Source organism: Euleptes europaea, chromosome 14 (assembly GCF_029931775.1).
Source record: "Euleptes europaea isolate rEulEur1 chromosome 14, rEulEur1.hap1, whole genome shotgun sequence".
Lineage (NCBI taxonomy): Eukaryota > Metazoa > Chordata > Lepidosauria > Squamata > Sphaerodactylidae > Euleptes > Euleptes europaea.
The window spans coordinates 37,809,050-37,830,633 of NC_079325.1; the positions used below are offsets into that span (position 1 = coordinate 37,809,050).

A 21,584-nucleotide genomic window follows, 5' to 3' on the forward strand; every position below is an offset into this window, starting at 1 on the left:
GATGTTATCTGGAGTTTTACTCAGTAGAAATAGTTTGGGGTCTTATATTACAGTTTGACCAATAATGCCTTCTACGTTCTTGTGTAGTTTCTTCCATGTATTTATTTTTCTGTTACGGCCAGGAGAATGAAAGTGAGGCTCATGCCAACCTAACTCTAAGGCAGGCAGAAACTCAAACCAGTCCAGCCTTGATATGCCATGACAAGGGCTACATATAGGGTTGCCAAACTCCAGGTACTAGCTAGAGATCTGTTATTTCAACTGATCTCCAGCCGATAGAGATCAGTTCACCTGGAGAAAATCACTGCTTTGGCCATTGGACTCTACGGCATTGAAGTCCCTCCCAAAACCCCTCTCTTTTCAGGCTCCGCCCCAAAAACCTCCCATTGGTGGAGAGAGAGGGACCTGGCAACCCTAGCTACATATAATGTTTACCTATCAAAAAGTGGCAACCCAACTAACAAAAGCCTCTAAAACAGTAATTCAGTAACCTGAAATAATGCCACTTGCTCAATAATCCTAACTATGAGAGAATGGATTACAAAATTGCACGAATTTGAGTCCATGGCGAAGTTAACTAATTTGCTTCAAAGAAAGATGATGATCACAAGCAAAAATGGCAGTCCTTTTATGACAGATATGTTGCATCTTGCTAGAATAGTCTATACTAGCAACTATGAGACAAGAGTAGATCTAGAATGGATCAAAGAAAATATAAATGTTTGGCATATATCACTGTTTTTATGTATAATTTGAATAGAGATCTGTAACCTCATAAGATTTTTTAGTATAATAATTGGGTCAGTTAGAGGTATAAAGAAAGAAATTTTAATTCACTAATAAGCTCTTTTTTTAATATGATTAAGATGTCGGTCTGACAGTCTTTTAGAGATGTTAATGGTGGCTTGCTGCAGGCACTACCCATGTAATGTATCAAAGTATTTGCCTAATCATAATCATATTAAACCTTTAATGGCATATCTAAAGTATTTGCCTTCCCCCCTCTTTCTTTCTGATAAAATCCAATAAAAAAAATTCAAAAAAATAATAACAATCCTAACCCATTTACATTACAATCTACACCAGTGGTTTCCAACCTTTTTGGTAAAGCAACCCACATCCAAATTTACTTGGCATGGTGACCCACTAGAGGAGAAAGCATGCACAAATTAATAAAAATGCAAAAGCCCTGGGACCCATATTTGGGTCAAGAGGGACCCACAGGTTAGGAAACACATCTAGATGAAGAAATCGAGCAGCCTCACAACTCATTAGTTCTGTGCACTAATGTAGAACGAGTTCTGAACTACAGCAGCTTCTATCTCACTGTTGCCTTTCAGAGCACTTTGAAAAGTGAGAGGTGGCCATGGATAAAAAGTCGCATCCTTTGATTTTGACACAGAGCTTCTCTCACCCCTGCAAATCTTAGTTGTTTGGAGACTCGCTGCAAACTTGCAATCCAGTTTGCAGGACAAGCAACAAACCCGAGTTTGCCACTTTGTATATAAATGGCATGCTGTAATTTTCTGCAAACTGAAAAGGAGTCAGTTAGCTCATGGTGTGGGAGAGAGAGGCTCCTTCTATGCTCACTGATGCTCCAGGCCATGGTACAGCACTACGTCTGAAGTAAGCCAAACATACACAGAGACTTTAGATAGTACAGCTTAATCAGATTTATTTCATTGGTTACAAAGCTTAGATTTATTTCATTGGTTACAATAAGTGTACTCATCGCTGTATTTCCTGCACACACTTATGTCCTGGTTTGAAGCATGAATCAGCTTTTAAAATAATTTACTTTTCCTCATGGAGTTAGTTTTCCCTCAACCAAATTTGTAAGCTAAATATGAAAAAAATCACTGTTCACAAATGGATGCATATTTTATTTTAAAATTACTTCCTTTTTACTTTTCTTCTTTTGATATTCTTAGCAAACCTTTCTCCCTAATGGGGATCCAAAGCTGCTACCTTAATTTTTATCCTCACAACAACCCTGAGAGGTAGTTTAAGATGAAAGAACAGTGACTACCATGGTCACCCAGCAAGTCTCCACAGCACACTGGGATTCAGACTTGGGTCTCCAAGTTCCTACTCCAACTAGCCAAACACTACATACCATACTTGCCTACATACACTACATACCAACTTGCCAAACACTACATACTAACCATACCAGCTCTCTATCTGCCTTAGCAAGATTCATTCAAGCACAGGAACAGTCCCTTTGTAAAAATGGCAATAAAGCTTTGGAGAGTACATTTTGAGGTACAGTTCCTGGCTAAGACCAACGCCATCCAAAAGCAATCTTTACCCTCAAATCCTTTGGGGGGGGGGGAGAAAAAAACGTAGCATCCCTTACCTTGGAGTAAAGAGCTACCAGTCATTCCAAGTGAATGGAATCTGCTCCCAGCCTTTCTAAACTGAATAGAAACTGCAACTGAAGGCCAATCTGGGGAAGAGCATGGGAAGGGAGGGAGAGAATCAGGTTGGTTTCAGAACAGCTTCATGAAATTATAGATTTGGAAACAGCTGTCAAGGGCAAAGAAGCTTCCATACACAGGGAGCCCATACTGTTTGCAAATTAAAGGTTTTGAATTTGCAGTGCATTTAACAGTTTATCTGTTGCCATCACAACAGACCTACAAGGTAAGTCGCTATTGTTCCCATTCTGCTTGCCAAGCATATAGCTACTGCTGAGCCACAGCCCCCATGTCGTCAGATGCAGCTGTCTAGTGGGGACTCACAGTCTCTCACCATTTCACTGGAGCGTGCTGATAGGGAAAGAATGCAAGGTTTGATATCACACAGGGCTCTTCGCCAAGCAAAAGGGGAAAGGAGTCAAATATGAGGTGCTGTTGATTTTTTTATTTTTACTTAACAGTGATACTCTTCTCTATCTAAACCTCCACATAAACTACAAATATCCAGAGAGGGATTGCTTTAAAACTGGTGGATACAAGGGACAAGATCTTTATTATAGAGGCACTAACCTTGTTGAACCTCAGACCATTCCAGTTAAGAGATTCCTTAGTTAAAACTTTCTTGTTCCAGTACATACATGGACCAGACTGATATGGGAGAAAACTGGTCTGTTTTTATAGAACTGTTCCTGGCTACGGCATTGGTTTTGGACACTGCATATTCGGTTTTGATTTTCACTGGCTTATATATCCGAGATGTAAGCATTTTATCACGTATGTTTTCATTACTGAAAACCAAGGGGCAGGATTTAAATTTAACTATTCCTTATTGCGTCCAGGATCCACATTACAACTGGAAGAGATTGTCAGTAAGAATACACTGCCATCTATCAGCCAAAAATCAGTACTACTAAATTCTTCTCTTCAGGCTCAGCAAACAAAATCATTCACACAGAAATTAAGTAACATCTCCTTTTTTTATTTTACCCATTAAGTCACAGCTTACCCCATGGGGTTTTCAAGGCAAGAGACTTTCAGAGATGGTTTGCCATTGCCTGCCTCTGTGTCATGACCCTGGTATTCCTTGGTGGTGCCCCTTCCAGATACTGAACATGGCCAACTCTGCTTAAGGTTTCTTCTAAAACGTTATATACAGAATGTGAACTTTTAAGCTACACAGAACACTTTTCAGGCTGAAGGTTTAAAAGCTTAGAAACAAAAACAAAGGTGACCTGCAATCTTACAGAACATAATTATAAACCAATTTATGCACAAGACCTTCCTCATTTTTTTGGTTAAAGATGGTAAGCCACTCAGGACAAGGGCATGTCTTCTTGTGTTTTGTAAAACATAATGAGGCCACCTTCCTTAAATCTGCAACTGCAAAAAGACCGCCACGATACCATAACCCTATAACATAATTTTCCCCCTCAGAAAAAAAAAACATCCAGCTTGAGGAAGAATTCTGCATAACACATAAATGTACATACCTTGTGAATACTGTCAATATTACCTGTCCTGCATGAGCCACAGGTTGCCCTGTTAAGGAAATAGGATTTCTGTTCCACATCACCTCAAAGGCCTGCTGCAGCAATAAAATCACAGCCTTCTGTAAAAATCCATAAATGCTTATTAAAACAGTAACATATATTAGAATTAAATGTTGCCCTCTGCCTCCTTAATCTCAAGCACTGAAAGTCAAAATTATTTTTTTCATCCATATCTGCAATGACACCCTGAAATTCTGTGCAACCCAATCGCAAACAGATTCACTCAGAAATAATTTCAACAGAATTTACATTCTAGCATGCCTTGGGATACAGCCTTATATGTGCACAGATTCCACTCTCCGTCATGGTCATAGACATTGTTAAATCTAATGGAGCAAACCTAGCCAATGTTTGCTGAAGTCCCATTGATCTTAATGGGAGAGCTAAACACATACTTAAATTGTTCACGTGAGATCAGTGGTTAGAATACAGTTAGTAGTGCCTAACTTTTAACTACATCAGGCCTCATATCCTACATAAACTGAAATATTAGAACACTTGCTGGGGGGGAATGATCGTTTATCACCTCTATCAAGTATTATGCTTAAGGTTCCAGCCTACTAGTAGATTAGGACTGCAAGGCTATGCATGTTTTCTTGGGTCTATCACATTTTTATCCCAACCTTCCTTAAAGGCACTCAAGGTAGCATACATGGTTATCATCTCCTCCTTTGTATCTCAACAACAGCCCTGTGAGGTTGGCTACTGAGCCTGGCTTTGGCCGGGAAGAGCAGAGTAACAAATGGAAATAATAATAAATAAATAGAGAAGGGTGACCACCAAAATCACCCAAATCATTTCTTGGTTAGATGAGAACTTGAACCCAGATCTCCAATATTAGCCTAGCCCTAGTGTAGATGACTGAGGATGGCAATGGCAAACGACCTCGTAAATGTCAGGATGTAACATCACCCCATGGGTCAGTAATGACCCGGTGCTTGCACAGGGGACTATCTTTACCTTTTTTAAACATGCAAAAGGCCAAGCTACAAACATGCTTACCAAAGGATAATTTCCAGAGTAATCTAATAGGGTTTAAACGTTAAATTCATTTACACCCTATTTTTAAAGTAATTATATTTACTTAAAATATTTATAGGCTCACATTTCTCCCAACAATTTGGGCCCTAAGGGCAGATACTAACATAAGAAACACAGGAAGAACAGCACATATAAAATCACAAGAAACAAAGCAGGCAGACATAAGGCCAGTTCACACTACAACTCCATTGTTCTCCTAAGAACCTCCAAGGGCGCGCGCTTCTGAAAAATCCAGCCTTCAAAACTGTCAAGGAGGCAATTCCATAACATAGAGTTTGGGGCTGCTCTCACCTTTATACATGGAGTAATAAAAACAGCTCTAGCAATTAATTGTATAGCTATTTAATTAATTATAACTATTTACAAAATATATTTTCTTAAATATAATTTATAAATTGTAACTAAAATATTTTTAAACTGGTTATTCTCATATTGTTCTTCCTCATGGCCAGTCCCTTTCTGGCAGTTTTTCTGTACGCATGCTCACAAGATTGCATCAAGCTTGGAGCAAAGGTAGATCTTGATTATCTTGATGACACTATGAAAAAACAGCCTGATATCATCCTCACCACAAGCCAATCACGTAACGAAGCTGTGATTGGCTCATTGGTCAGCCTATCACGACTGGCACCTGTTTTTTCCTACTGAACAGGCAAGACTTCATCCTGACGTTTCGGTCTCTGCCAATTAAAAAGGGGGAGATTTGATCGGCAGTTCACCACGACCTATCCGAGGTAACAGCTGAGGGACGCAGGCGGCGAGGCTGCCTTATGACGTTAGCGTGGGCGGAGAGTTATGGAGCGGGAGGGATCGGCATGTACGGCAACCAATAATGAGGCGCCGCGCGTGAGTAGCGTGCGGCTGGGCGAATCGGCGCCCTCCCAGTCACCTTTCCAAACCGCCTTCTCGAAGGAGAGAAGGGAATGAGGGCGACGGCCTATTGCGGGGACTGAGCAGGAACCGGAGGCCATGGCAGAAAGTGACTGGGACACGGTGACGGTTCTACGCAAGAAAGGCCCGAGCGCGGCCCAAGCCAAGTCCAAGCAGGTAAGAGAGACGGGGACGTGCGCACGCGAGAGCGAGCCCCGCTCCTCATGGGGGTGGGCCGCACAAGCCTTCTTCAGCGACCCCCCCTTAGTCAGGTGACTCAGCATCCTCCCCTTTCGGATTCTGAAGAGGAGCATCCTTCTCCCTCCCCTTGCGCTGGTTCAAGTGAGCCAACCTGTCAAGATAGCCCCGCCCATCGAAGTCACCACACCTCCTTCCCATGGTCATGCTCTGGCCACGCCCACCTTGTGCTCCGGCCCCCCAATTAGTCCCTATTAGTCCCTACCTGGCAACACCAACCAGTGCCCCAAACTAGGCCTGCCACCCTTATACCCTGTGGCTCAGTAGTAGAGCATCTGCTCGGCATGCAGAAGGTCCCAGGTTCAATCCCCGGCATCTCCAGTTCAAGGGACTAGGCGAGTAGGTGATGATGTGAAAGAGCTGTGCCTGAGACCCTGGAGAGCCATGTAGAGAGGCTGTGGCTCAGTGGCAGAGCATCTGCTCGGCATGCAGAAGGTCCCAGGTTCAATCCCCAGCATCTCCAGTTAAAGGGACTAGGCAAGGAGGTGATGTGAAAGACCTCAGCCTGAGACCCTGGAGAGCCGCTGCCAGCCTGAGTAGACAATACTGACTTTGATGGACCAAGGGTCTGATTCAGTAGAAGGCAGCTTCACGTTTTCATGTGTTCCCCTTCCCGACGCCGCAAGCCCCTCACGCTTGCCCTCTCAGGGCTCCTTCCCCCCCCCCCCACATTTTTTCCAGATTTCGTCTTGCTCTCTATAAGAGAGCCAGGATGAGGTACCTAATTTTACTTTGTAGGGATGTTGTGCAGAGATAATGGAAGAATGACGACACACTCCGACCTAACTGTGTAGTCTAGCGACTTCGCACCCATAGATAGTATCCAAAAATACACATAACTGCATGCCTTTATGTTTCTGGCGTTTGTGTACATTTGTGGATTATTCTAGAAGTGAGCTGAGAGTTGCCGAAAGATGAAGAAGAAATTAAGTAAACACAACACATGCAAAACTGCACAGAAAAGGAAAGAAAGACAAGCTGGGGAAAAACGTTCATTATGTTCCCTGTCCAACGTTTAGAAATCGGATTCTCCCCCCCCCCTTCTTGTACCACTGCCTTCCCCATCATATAAATGAAGACTTTGGAAAGAACAGGGATCTTTTGTATGTTTTCCCTTATTTTTTTGCTTTTCCTCTTTGAGCTAATCAAACGCAAACGTTTAAGAATGTGTGTTATGGGGAGGGGATGAAAGGAAGGCAAAGTTCTATCTAGTAGAAAAAATTATTGTCATGTGTGCTGCGGGGAATACAAAGAGACCTGATTGGGTCACAGTGCCTTACCTAAGATTGTGCAAGGACCTGGGGAAGTAGGTACCTCCCCGCCCTTTTACCTCCCCCTTCAGGTGCAGGGCCTCTGATATCAAGTTGGCAGAGTTTTCTCTGGAACTTGTTTGGGTGTGCTGGGAGCAGGCTGGTGCGTTGCTTTGTGTTTTCTAAGGTTTAAATCAGTTTTGTTTACACTTCTGCTAAAGTGCTGGCCCTGTAAACATTGGGGCATGTAAGTTTCTCTATCTGATCATATGGAAGACCTAAATAGAAGTCTAAATAGTTTCCACACCTGTGGGTGGGTGAAAGTGTGTGTGAGAGAGAGTCAAATGCCAAGAAAGGGCAGTTGTCTTCAGTTCCTATATTCTGCTAATTGATGTTGGAAGTGGAATGGAGGACTAGGTGGACTTTAGCTCCAGTCTGCCTGTTCTCATTCTCCCCCCAGTATTGGGGGAGGGGGCTCAAAGTACCAAATATTGTGTTATCCTGTTAGAACTGCCCTGTGATCACGTGTGTTGGAATTGAAGGGGTGGGTGCTGTGGTTCTGTGCCAGAGCTCATGATTTGCCTACGGAGGGACCCAAGTTTGTTTTTTAATTTACGTTATTTGTAGTCCGCCTTTCTCACAGGGACTCAAGACAGATTACACATAGTGAGCCAATACAGTCACAACAAAATGGGACGTTCAGTAATGAATGCATTAAGATTTTAGAAGTCTAGAACCACCCAAAAGAACTGAAGCATAGCATAAGTAGTCACATGACACATTAAGCGGTACAGAAATTACATAGGTTCCTACTTACAATAAGCTAAAATAGCAGTATAAACCACAGTCCTTAACCATTTGTCCAAGCAAGTTTGTAAGACCGCTTTGTGCAGTGCAACACTATTAACTGCGTAGAAAAGCCCTCTTGAATAGTTCAGGTTTGCATAGTTTGCGGAAGGCCAGAAGAATGGGAGCTTTCATGACCTTCTCAGGCAGACCATTCCACAAGGCAGGACCCACAGCGGAGAAAGCACGTGTATGGGCAGTTGTTGATTTTGCCCATTTGCAGGTTGGCACCTGCAGAAGCCCCTGCTGACTTGATCAAAGTTGTTGTGGTGGAGCACAGGGAGAGAGGCAGCCCCACAAATGAGAGGGGCTAAGGCTATGAGGGGCTTTGTAGGAGATAGCCAGTACCTTAAACTGAGCCCAGTAACAGATGGGCAGCCAATAGAGCGTCTGCAAAACGAGAGTAAGATGCATGCTCCGTCTATTTCCCATTAGTAGCCAATCAGTGGCATTCTGGATCAGTTGGAGTTTCCGACTTGATTCTGAGGGAAGACCAATGCATTACAGTAGTCTCGTCTCGATGTTACTATGGCATGGATTCAGGTGGTCAGGTCAGCCCTATCAAGATAAGGGGCCATCTTACAAGCTAAGCCGAGTTAGTGGAAAGCCTTTTTTTTTCAGCTGCATTAACTTGCTTCTCCGGTAATAAAGCTGGATCCAGTAGGAGCCCAAAGCTTTTAACTGAGCCAGCAAGGGTCAGTTGAACTCCATCAAAAGTGAGGGAAACAATGTCCTTTACGACATTCCTTCTTCCCAGCCAGCATTACCCCGTCTTTTCAGGGTTTAGTTTCAATTTGTTCACTTCTACCCAGTTAACCACCGCGGCCAGGCAGCGATTCAGGACCTCTACCGCATCACCAGGAGATTTGTATAAGGCTATATAAAGCTGAGTATCATGAGCATATTGATGACACCCATGGTTCAGGATGAATCTCCAGCCCTGAAACCAAACCTTTCCTCAAAGTGTCGCTGCAAAAGGTTAATTCCAGGGTGTGACCCCTTTTATGTGTAGGGCCAGTCACAATTTGGAAGAGACCCAAGGTAGTCAAAGAAGCTACAAAATATTGGGCCGTTCCCATTGAGGTATCCTCAGCATGAATGTTGAAGTCACCCAGAACGATCAGTCAAGGAATCTCTAGCATCACATCCGACGTCATAGAGGGTGCCCGCTGGGGGAACTATGTGGCCAGTATACAAGAATGCCTAAACTATCCTTAGTCCCTAATGTAAGGAGCATATAGTCAGTGCCAGTGATAGTATGCATTGGAAGCCTGTAGGAGGTGAAGGATTCATGGAGAGTAATAGACATCAACAGTGAGAAGATATCAAGCAGCAGGTGCTGGGAAAGACTCTTCTCTGCCTGAGGCCCTCCAGAACCTCTGCCAAGGTAGACAGTACTGAACTAAATAGATCAATAGTCTAACTTGGTATAAAACAGCTTTTTATTAACATGGCCCATGGCTAACCCTGCAGAAGGTCCCAGGATCAATCTCTGGCACCTTCAAAAGGGCACAATGGGAAAGAGCTCCTTCTACCTAAGATCCTGAAAAGCTGCTTCCAAGTTAGTAGATTGTTCATCAATACTGCTTTGTAGGAGATAAAATATCTTACACAAACCTGGGTGGTGAGTCTGGGATTTGAACCCAAATTCAGCATGTTAGTCACTATTGAATACTGTCTTCCAGAATATTTAATTTCAACAAGGTATGTTAAACAACTCTTCCTCAGTAGGGATCTGTGAAACACAATTTCTCTTTTTACTGTGAACCAGGTTGGCAGGTTCTGTTCTGGTCAATTAGTAGCACAAAGGAAGGCCAGAAATACTTCCCTTTCTCTCTTTGTATACACAATCAGGATGGTTAAAGAGGATGTTGTGTGTGTTAAATGCTGTCAAGTCCCCTCCGACTCATGGTGACCCCATGAATGAAAGTCCTCCAAAGAGGATGTTAGCCATCCAGATTATGTACAAAGGGGTAATGCACACAAAACTGGAAAGGTATTTCCAGTTCCTAGATTCTAGCCCAGGCCTGCACGGTGTGACCTGCCGAGCCATATATGGCAGCCAACAAGGGGCTCTGCAGGCTGGCAGTTTTTGCTCCCTGCCTGGGACTACTCCAGCAGCCATCTTGCCAAACACTTGACAGGCTACATTTGACTTGGTGGATCATGAGATTTAAAAACTCCCAACAATTTCCAGATCTGATCTTGATTATATGTTGTAAGTGAAAGTTAATAAGGGGGTTTCCGTCAAGTCGTAGACTGATTATGGCGACCCTGTAAGATTTTCAAGGCAAGAGTGGTTCAGAGGTGGCTTGCCATTGCCCACCTCTGTGTAGCAACCCTGGTCTTCCTTGGTGATCTCCCATCCAAATACTAACCAGAGCTGACCCTGCTTAGCTTCTCAGCTTCCAAGATCTAACAAGATCAGGCTAGCCTGGGCTATCCAGGTCAGGGCAGCAGTTTGTTATTGCCCAGCAAATAAGCCCAGAGAGAAGTTACGAGGTTATGTAAATATTTTACTGGTATGGGTGCTCACACAAACTTAAGGTAGTCACTTGGCTCCAATTGTGTCTGTACAGGAGGAAACCTCAACTTCCTTTCCTAGTCACCTCAAAACTAACTCACCCACCCCAGGGGATCACACAAGTTACTATTTACAAGCCTGGCTTCTTAAATAGCAAAGCTGATGTAATTTGTTTGTTTTTCTTTTTTGACTACTTAAAAGAGATCTACATTTCCTGTTAACAAAGAACACTTAAGGCATACCAGAATTCTCAGTCTGTTTCTGAGGCCAAGGAGGGGGATAGGTTAGAGGGCCGCTCTTACCTGGGGTTGATGCTCCAAGGATATTGCTGAACCAAAGGTACCTTTTTCCTTTCCTCCCTTCCACTGGGCTGTCTTTGTGGGTTGCTTGAATGCCTTCCTATGGAATGCTTTGTAAGCTAGTGGCGTGCCTGCCAAACAAAGGGGGCCATGTCTTCCATTTAACACTAATTGTCCCTCCAGCACACCAGCAAACAATTCTTATTTGTCTCTTGACAAGGACATTAACTCCAATTCTTGTTGTTTTTTAGGCCGTGGTAGCAGCTCAGAGAAGAGGAGAGGATGTGGAGACCTCCAAGAAATGTAGGTATTTTCTGTCAGTTTGGGTCAGGCAAAAGGCGAAGTTCCCTTAAGTAATCCCCAGGATATAGCTTCATCCTTGGGTGATAAATGGTTCTTTGGTTTGGAAAATTACTTAATGAGTAGGATCCTGAGCTTGTTCTTTGTGAAGCCTTTTTTTCCTTCACAGCTTAAATAGATATTCAGAGGAGATTGCCAGTGCTTCAGTCCCATATCCCTCTGTATTCTGAGGAGTACCATTTAACATCCCAGCCCCATTCTTGTTGCTTAGATTTTAGCCAATGAGGGTTTATTTAGAAAGGCCCTATGTGTAAGAAATGAAGTGATGGATAATTGACTGCTGCATTCCCCCCAAGCCAAATCTGGTCCCATAATGACAGCTGGCCCTGCAGTTGGTAGACTCAAAGAGTAAATGAATGGGCAGCGTCTGGAGCCACCGGACTGGTCATCAGGGTCTTTTGGGTGGTTTCTCCCCCTGAGTGACCCTCCAAGAAATCTAGTTGTTAAATGGAAAGAATTGCCTGGCTGGGTCAGATCGAGGGTCCACTTCTGTACTCAAGCAGTGGCCAGCCAGATACAGCAAGGACCTGGCAAGAAGAAAGTGTAGACCAGGGGTGTCAAACATAAGGCCCGAGGGCCAGATCCTGCTCCTTGAGAACTCTTATCTGGCTTGCGAGCCAGCTGAGGCAGCCACCCCCCCACTCTCAATCTGTGCTGGCGAGGCTTGGCCTGGCCCGACCAAGTGATATTTATGTCATATGCGGCCCTCTTAACAATTGAATTTGACACCCCTGGTCTAGACAGTGATGGCCATTCTTTGTGTTCCCAGCATCAGATAAGTGGAGGTGTACTTCCTTTGTACTAGGGAGGTCTGTTCATAGGTGTAAATTCCTGGAGATTAAAACTTAACCCCCTTTTAAGCAATGGGCAGCTGCCTTGAGAATACCATGTTGGCACTGCACAAAGAAATTATTTCCATCCTCCTCCCCCTTCCCCAGGAATCTACCAATATCTGAAGTCCCCTGAAGCACAATAAGCCGGAAACAAAACCATGCTTCCGAAGGCACAAGGCAACCTTCCAAAGTGCCACCTGGGACGCTTTGCTCAGCTTGCTCTTCGGTGCTCTGTCGCAAAGGCAGACTTTGATGCTGGTTGCAGTGCCTGCTCCCCAGTCTCACTCCCAAGCACCCCTAGTGGTACAGTTAACTCTGCAGCACCTCTTACCTGTATCAGGAGGGTGAAAATTCTGATGAGTTTCTCATTCGAACTCCAGGGGCAGCGGGCCAAAACAAGCAGCACTCTATTACGAAGAACACGGCAAAGCTGGACCGGGAGACGGAGGAGCTGCATCACGACAGGGTCCCCCTTGAAGTGGGCAAAGTGATCCAGCAAGGCAGGCAGAGCAAGGGGCTCACCCAGAAGGACCTGGCCACGGTAGGTATTCCTCACCTCGTAAAAATGGAGCAGGTAGAAGGTTGGCTATAAAACGGCATTGCCGGGGCAGGAAAGAGAACCCACCCAGAAAAGACACACAGCACACTTGTTTTTCTGACAGCCTGCAGAAGATGCCCACAAACATATGCATCTCTTAATCAAACAGCCAGTGACCCATCTGACATCTTTCTGTCCCACCCAGGCTTAGCCTCTGGCAGTCAGAGTCACGGCTGCCACATTGCCATATGGTACTGCATGTGTGGGTAGCAACTTAAGGGATGGGGCACTGGTAGCCACCCCCAGGATAGCAGGGCGGGCTAACCTGTAGCTCACTAGCTGCAGAACCAATCGTAGCCTCTGAAATGGCTTTTGAAATGCATAGCTCATTGAACCTGCCCATCAGTTTAGGTCATCCTACAAGGCCTTTCTCAGCATCCTTCTGTGAGTGAGGAACATTATTCCTGAGAGAAGGGCTGTCTTGGGGGGGGGGGGTTTGCCCATGCTTTAGAATGCTCTCCCTAGGCATGCAAGCCAGGTGCCAACTTAAGTGCCAGGCAAAATGTGTCCTGCTTTCTTGTGCCATCAATGCTTATTAGATCCCCTTATGCTGGCTTTCTAGTGTTCTTTATTAGTGCTGCTGTTTCATCCTATTTGTTTGGTTTTACTGTTGGTTTAGATATAATTTTAGACTTTGTATTCTTCAGAGACTTATGCTTAAAAGTGGCATAGAAGCCTTCTAAGTAAAAACACTTGAGCCTCCAAATGCAACAGCTGCTTGCTTACATTAACCTGTATTTAGGCTGGTAACCACCCCAGACAGTTTTCATCACCAATATTGTGGGAAAACTTATATTCACATCTTGGTCTGAGCAATGCAGGATTCTGGGAAGTATAAATCAGGCAAATAAAGCCTCTTTCCATATTTTCCTAATTCAATTGTCTTTATTCTGCATAATTGAGGTTGACTGTGTTAGTTAGAGGAAAGATTAAGGAGCCCTGCATGCTGACCAATGGGATTCTTATTCCCCTTGATTTCTAACTTCAGAGTTTTTAGCAGACACCACACCAAGTGTACGGTATCTTTATTTATTGAAGGCAATGCTGTTCAGCACATGTACCTAAAAAAGCAGCTTATAAAACCAGCAGGATGGAATCTACAGCAACAAACTGAGTAAAATCACATGATGCTAAGTCTTGGTGCACTAAAAGCAGAAGAGACATAAATGTTGCTAGTTAAGTAGTTGCCGGATAAATAGACAGACCAGGTACAACAGCACTAAAAACCAGGGCAATGAACAGGAAACTTAATCAATTCCTGGGAAAACAGGTTTCTTTACTTGGTGCCTGAACTCACTGCGTCAGGCAAATAGGTGTGAAAGGACAGGGAGCCACCACGGAGAAGGCTGTGTCTGTGTTGGTTGCCAAACTTACCTCTGCAAGTAGGGCACACAAGTGGGGCCTTGGAAGATGATCTGTTGTTGGGAACCAGTTAATACAAAAGCCTTTGGAGATGCTGGTTGCTGGCAAGTTTAGGAGTTTACAGTAGGAGGAATTGAATTGGTCTTGGAAACTAATGAGCGGCAGAGGGTAGTTCTTTCAGCACTGGCAAGAGCATTTCTCTGACAACTGACATCTCCTGTGACTGCGATCCACACCAATTGAATTGTCTTCAAAGCAAGCCCCACACAGCATGCATTATGATAATGTAACAGACTATAGATAATTGGCTAGTCTTCAGAGCTAGTAACATGCTTCATTTTTTTTAAATGAAGCCAGTACCACACTGATTTTTTTGCCTCCTCACACTCCTATGGAATTGAAAAACGCACATTTTCTTTACTAACACATGATCCTGTTCACACCCTGTCCTGTTCCAGGTATTCAGGATGCCTTGCAGCAGTAATACCCACTCCTCCGTGCCTTACACAGTTCTCGCCTGGCCTTCCGCATAACTGCCTCTTTCACAGATTTTTTTTAGAAAAACATTTTGAACAAGTTCAGCGGGAGGTTTGACTGCTGTGCCTGGGAGTTGCATCTTCATACCAAACCTGATGGTCTAAAATTGTTGCATCTCTTTAGAAAATCAATGAAAAGCCGCAAGTGATTGCTGACTATGAATCTGGGAAGGCAATCCCCAACAACCAAGTGCTGGGCAAGATTGAAAGAGCCATCGGTGAGTGTTTCTGACGCATGCCACAGTCTTAAGAATTTGAAAAGGGCAATTGGCCCAAACCGGCTGGTGGCTTAGGGCTCAGTTACATATTATGCTCTGGATTGCTTTACTCAGGAGAACAGTGTGGGAAGAGAGGAACTTTGACCCTTTTCTCTCCCCTCTGCCTTCTCACCGGAGAAGAAAGCCACGCCCAAGCTGCTTTTTGCTCAGGAAAACTTACCTGTACTTGTATTCCCCCCCCCCCAAACCAGGAACATTAGCTCAAGGGATGGCCTTTTTCCAGCAAGAAAATAGCAGGGGGGAGGGAAGAGTTCGTTTCCTTTGCCTCACCCACCGTTCCCCTCAGTGGTGCAATCCCGAGCAACTAAACTTGCAACAAAATTGTCACGCGTAGTTGAGCCCTTAGTGTGCCCTCCTGTTTGTGGTCTAGGCTGCAAGCACCGATCATGCTTATCTTGCTGTAGTGCCCCCCTTGCCCTGCAAGGAACGCAGAGGAAGAGAAATAAGCACAAGAAAATCCCAGAAGCCACCCATTTCATACTTCTGCCACGGGTAGTGTGGTGTTTTGTTGTCTGCTCATGCAACTCATTTCTAACCTCCTGCCACCTAAGCAAAAGGCACAAAAGAATGAGGGCCCTGGCATGAGGAATTTCAGCTGGAGTGCTGCAAATCAGCATGTGCCCAGAACTCTGAATAGAAATATGACCCTTGTTAGCTGTGCAGTTTTGCTGGATGGGACACCTGACTGATGCCTTAGTCAACAGCATAGAGATTTAGCTCCAGTTGGCTGCATTCTGGCCCTGTAACTTGTGAATATAAAGAGCCAGAGTAATTCACCACATAGAGCAGAACTTTGATTTGGGTTCAAGTTTAGCTTCTTCCTTCAAATTTGCTCAAAACTCTAGGCTTTTAGACTCAATTTCTCAGTTTTGTAAAGCAGGAGAAAGTTGTACAGGCAAACACATTAAAAGATGGTAAAGCAGTTTGCTCAGATCCATACGAATATGAACAGCTTCCAGAACTCAACTTATTGTCCCCTCCTTCAGTAAGAGCCACAGTTCTAGAAGACCACCTTCCCCATCTCTACTTGCGGCCGATTCCCCAACTCAACAGTTCTCTCCTTCTCATTTCAGGCCTTAAGCTTCGCGGGAGGGACATTGGGAAACCCCTCGAAAAGAGCCCAAAAGAACAGTGACAACAAAGCCTCGAAATCAGTTTGCCCCGACTGATCTCGCCTAGCCATTTCTTTCTCCCAGATGGCCAGGATCTCTCTTTGTCTACGGCGGGCTGAACGAAAGGGCTTTAGCCTTGCTAGAGAGGAAACCTACAGAATCTCAGCCCTGCTCTAAACAGCAAAAACTTCTCCACCAGTGACACACTTTTCTTCCTTTTTATGAGATTGAGTATCTAAGTCCTAATAAAAGGCTGCATCAGATTCTGCCAGGGGCGCCAAAAACAAAAGAGTTTATCTGTTGGTGTTTAGGAACAGCCTGGTTTCCAGGGAATCTCTTCTGGAAGAATTTGTGGGAGGGGCAAGAGTCAGAGAGAAGTGGGTGGGAGCATGGGGGGGCCAAGTTGCTGTGATGGCTCTTCTTCGTTTGTCCATTCCTTCCAGATGTTCTAAAGAAATCTCGAATAAAGCTTGTTACCCTTCAGCACTGGAGTGTGGCTGCTTTAGGGTTTGGATGTTGATGCTGTATTTGGGGGGGGATTTTCTTTGACCAGTTTCACTCCCAACAGTTGTTCAGCATGATGTGGACTCCTTTTGAGCAGCCTTTCTGTTATTACAGCTACTTCTCTATAGAGAAGTAGAGAATAGTAGATGGGGATTGGTCTAAAGGTAGATCTCCTCTAAGAAACACAATGCAACAGCCCTCTTCTGTCCCAGCATTAGGGTTTCAAAGGTATACACTCCTTGAAGGCGTGTAACTTCTCTTTATCTATTGTACTTAACAGCTGTTGACAAATGTGGCTTCTCTGAATGTGCTAATCCCCTTTAATAAGAACACCCCTGCTAAGGGTCCTTCCAGACCAACATCTTGACTTCAACAACAGCTGATTTCAGTACCTCCCCAACAGCAGTGGACAAAGACAACCATCCAATTGTATCTTCACACAAACTGATAATCGGAGGCACTTCTGTATATGGAATGCTCCCAATTAGCTATTATTCTTTACAGTCTGCTAGGTACTGTTCAGAATTCTTTAAGATACTCTGTACCTGCAGCATTACATTCCGAAGTAGTGATTCTCAAACTTTTCGAACTTTGCTACACTTCTCCGTTCACTTTACCTTTTGGTGCCTGCTGCAGTTCCAAGTTGTAGCTCAGAGCTGGCTCTTGCAAGTCCAGGAAGTGATGTGTGTAGGCTACGGTACATATTGCATGGCGTCCTCCCATGCTGACGCTTTCCAGAAGCAAACTAAGTCCCTGGCAGCACTGTAGGCTAGGTCTTGGCTCAGACGTGGCTAACAATGATATGGGCTTGGGGGCAAAAGGAGTAAGTTGTAGGCTCTTCAACCACTGCTGACTGGTTGCAAAAAAGCAGGCTGCTGAGCAAAGTAGGAAAATGCTGTAATTTTGTCCTCCTTTCTACACCATTGGGAGGAGTTTGAGCCTTACAACTCACCTGTGAGCCCTGTGACCCACAGTTTGAGCAGCCCTGGTCCAAAGACAAACATTAGGGAGGAAAGGAAAATCAAAAGGGAAGGCTGTCAAAGGGAACACCAAGAAAAAAATGGATGTACCTGGAAGTGAAAGTGGATGAAGAGTCAAATGGGAGCTACTACAAGGGAGAAGGAGAGGCAGGTACTGAACGATGAGTGTAATCTTAGCTTCACCTGGAAGATCGGCTCTGCGGTACTGGTACCAAAAGAGGAACACATAATGAGAAAAAATGAGCAAGATCAGAGTGACATTTAAAAGTAGGTAGAAGCAGCTTCAATTGAAGATAAACCAATGAAGTAAAGATTGCCAAGGAATAATCAGGGGTCAATTGCCAGAGCTGGACCTTTCTCTTCTATGAATTTGTCCTATCTTTTTACAAGTTTGTAGTCATTATATCTTTGAGGAGGGGAGTACCACCAGTTTACTAAGCATTAGTACTTCCTTTAGGCAGCCATGACTTTCATGCATTTTCATTAGGTGATCCTATGTTTTAGCATTAAGGGAGAGGGAAGAAAATGGTGTCTTGACCCACATTCCAGAAGCCTCTGATGTATTTATTCTCTCTACCATAGCAGTATGTGTTTCTAAATTAAAAGGCCCCAGACTCTTAAGCCTTTACTTGCAGGGAAGGCATTCCAACCTCTTGATCATTTTGATGCTTTTTTCTGTACCTTCTCCGGCTCAAAAATGTTCCCTTTTTTGGGAAAGGGGTATCTCCTCTAACTGTGCGACCAAAGTTGTAGAATTGGGGCCCAAGTAACTGCTAGGACAGAGGAAAAAACGTAAGCCAACAGACCCTTTATTCCTTTCAAACATGAAAAGGAACCCAGCTGCTGAAGCTAAGAAACAGTTGTATTAGGCAAAACATGAGCCAGTCCAAGTTGTGTGGGGCTAAAATGCTCCAGAGGAAGACTCCAAATTTTTCCAAAGCAACAGGATCCCAAAAGGCAGGGTGGAAAGGGAAGGTGAAGGCACACAGGGGTTGTCTAGAAGGATGGAAGTGTCACAAAACGCAAGTCAGGGGTACTGTTCATTCTGCTTGCTGAACAGGAAGAAGGTGTTCTACTCTGTTTCTTCATCCGCCGGCAACCGTGGAATGATGACTGTATCCTGCAATCAAAGAAGGGTGGTGGGCACCATTAGAAAGGAAAACAGGCAGGGCTGCATATGTGATGCTGAATGTTTCCCAGGAAACTTGGCTTTCATTTTAAAACACAAGAAAACAAGCTACTAGTCCTTAAGACTGAAGGTGTGCTTGAAAGCGCATATGAAATCACAGGCAGCTGAATCAGAACATCCTTCCCATGGACTACCACTTAAGTTATAGAAACTGGCAGAATAAATTTGTCACTGATGAGGCAAAATTCTACAGAAATGGTGGGGTGCTCTAAGAACTGGAGCTGAACTCCCCAGCGAACCCTCTTGGGAAAGCATTTGTCCTTGCAGGTACCAAATACCACTAGCACAGCCTGAAGGAGCCTTCCTGCATCAACATGGGGCCTTGACAGGTTATATTCTGCAATACACTGGTGGTGCTAAATTAGTAATAATAGCGACCTGCTTTTGCCCCAGCCAACTCAGGATGCTGGGTTCAAGCAAGCAATCACAAAAAAGGAAGAGATGGAGAGCTATAGCCACTAGTTTTGCAGAAGCAGAGGTATGCTTTGCTGGTTGTGTTTCTGCAATTTCACCAGTGCGGTCCACAATGGCAGCTCTGCTGGCAAAAAAAATGGGGGGAGGGAATGCTAAGATTGTCCTGTGACCATGAGTGCCCTACATAACACTTCACCCCAAGCAACGGAAGTTATAAAAATTAAGCAGGGGTGCCAATTTGCATAACTGCTTGCAGAATTCTGCTCATGCCATACAGACATGTAGACTAGTTTGGCCCTTAATGCCACCACCGAAGAAGCTTAGTTGTACCGCTGTACTCCACCTGACCACAGCATAGCAGCCAAGTCTAATGCTGCTGGGCAAAGCCTCCCCTGCAAACCCTCCAGACACCAAAGCATTTCCTCTTGCACAGTCGAAGAAACAGCTACTGCCAGGGCAGGTTCCTTACATCTCGAAAGGTGATGTTGTCAAAGCCCTGGATGTCGACGCTCTCTTCTAGTCTGCCACCTCTCGGTGTTCTCCACTTCTTCATACAATAGCTGGCACCAATTGCTCCAATCACCACCAGGAAAATGGAACACACCACGCCAGCTGCCAACCCTGCCACCGAAATCCCGCTGTTACCTGGACATAGAAGTGAGAACTATAATAGCAGACAATGACATCTTACCAGCTGTCAGTGTCATAAGCCAAAGGAATACATTTTGAGACATATGGCTAGTCTGGGATGGTAGTGAAAGACTCTCACCTTCCTCCTGGTCCCTGCTCTGGATGGGACCACAGCTTGAGCCGGCTGTGTATGAGATATCATCTACAGCAATGGTCCCCAAGGTTGGCCATGCTCCACTTGTGGCTTCCAGCACAATCTGCAGAGAAGAAGGTATATTTGAGGCAGATGGAAGACCAGGCTGATCAGCATAAGGAAATTCTGATACGAACATAACACACAGTTAACTGCTGGAATCCATTGCCCACAGGATAGCAGTTTAGCATGAGGTTTATAAAACCATGGGGGGGGGAAATCTCTGTTGGGTAGCAACAGAAACGGGGTCATTTGCTGACACTGTTGGGTAGCAAACTGAAAAAAAGCAAAAGGAAAGTAAAAATGTGACCAGCGGGACTCACTGCTACAGGAGGCACTAATAGTAGTGAACGTTAAAAAGCTTTCTTCAAACAGCAATCATTTTTGGTTCTTGTAGGTTATCCAGGCTGTGTAACCGTGGTCTTGGTATTTTCTTTCCTGACGTTTTGCAGGCAGCTGTAGCAGGCATCTTCAGAGGAGTAACACAGAGGAGTTACTCCTCTGAAGATGCCGGCCACAGCTGCTGGCGAAACGTCAGGAAAGAAAATACCAAGACCACGGTTACACAGCCCGGATAACCTACAAGAACCAATGAACTCTGACCGTGAAAGCCTTCAGCAATCATTTTGGTTGAACGTAAAACCGCCTTCTATTTACTAGGCTGTTTGTCCACCTAGCTCAATATTGTTTATCAATGTACAATTGCTGTGCAAGGCCTTAGGCAGAGAAAGGTCTTTGTAAACATCTCAAGTAGCGGTTTGTAAACACCTGCTACCTGAGATCCTTTACCTGAAGATGCAGACAACTGAGATCTTCTGCATGCAAACAAGGCATTGAGCCCCTCCCTACTTCATGAAAGATGGACCTATGCATTAAATTCCCAAGACACATACAAGAACAAACTGACCTAGAAACTGTGTTTGAATTAAGCATGATTCTGGCACACTACACGTGCAATCAGCATCTGCAACAATAAACTCACAGGTACAATGAATAATTCATTCAAAGAGAAAAGAGGTAAGACCTGTTCTTCCTGTATACGTCTATCATTTCAGGTAGGTAGCCATGTTAGTCTGTGTTCTGCTTACTACAGACTAGAATCTTAAGAAACCAACAAAATTTTCTTGGATATATGCTTTCATGACTCAAAGGTCACTTTGTCAGATAAAAGTAAAATGAAGATCCAACAAGCCCTTATATCTATGTCAGAGGGTGGAAGGGGTTTGGCCAAGAAGGGCCAGTTGGAGTCAAGATGTAGAGAATTAGTACAATGCAAAATGAAGTCAGTTTGATTAGAGGTAGGAAATATGCATGGAGGTGGGAAATGCAGAAAAATAGCATCTGTCATGAAATAAGAATCCAACAGGCCTGTAAGTCATGGGGGGTCCATTGTCCTGGATTTGTTAATGAATTCCAGTTCTCCAATCTCATTATAATCTCCCTTTGAAGCTTCTCTTGGGAGAAGTCTGCATCCCAACTCCAATTGGCCCTTCTTGTTAACACCACTCCCCCCACCCCAACTAGATATGATGAGCTG

The 21,584-nt window shown here is 44.4% G+C and overlaps 2 protein-coding genes across 2 annotated transcripts in view; one reads left to right on the forward strand and one right to left on the reverse strand.

The window, feature by feature from the left end:
* Positions 1-5,932: 5,932 nt before the first annotated feature.
* EDF1 (endothelial differentiation related factor 1) lies at positions 5,933-16,623 on the forward strand. The gene is made up of 5 exons (XM_056860473.1): positions 5,933-6,058; positions 11,310-11,361; positions 12,632-12,792; positions 14,872-14,965; positions 16,099-16,623. The coding sequence occupies exons 1-5, from the start codon at positions 5,981-5,983 to the stop codon at positions 16,158-16,160; spliced, it is 447 nt and encodes a 148-aa protein (XP_056716451.1). The 5' UTR covers positions 5,933-5,980; the 3' UTR covers positions 16,161-16,623.
* Positions 16,624-18,693: 2,070 nt separating this feature from the next.
* Positions 18,694-21,584, reverse strand: part of MAMDC4 (MAM domain containing 4) — a 45,420-nt gene continuing 42,529 nt past the window's right edge. The window contains exons 29-31 of the mRNA XM_056860120.1: positions 19,994-20,111; positions 19,694-19,869; positions 18,694-18,741 (exon numbers count right to left, since the gene is read on the reverse strand). Coding sequence (XP_056716098.1) covers positions 18,694-18,741; positions 19,694-19,869; positions 19,994-20,111 — 342 coding nt within the window. The remainder of the gene's footprint in view (positions 18,742-19,693; positions 19,870-19,993; positions 20,112-21,584) is intronic.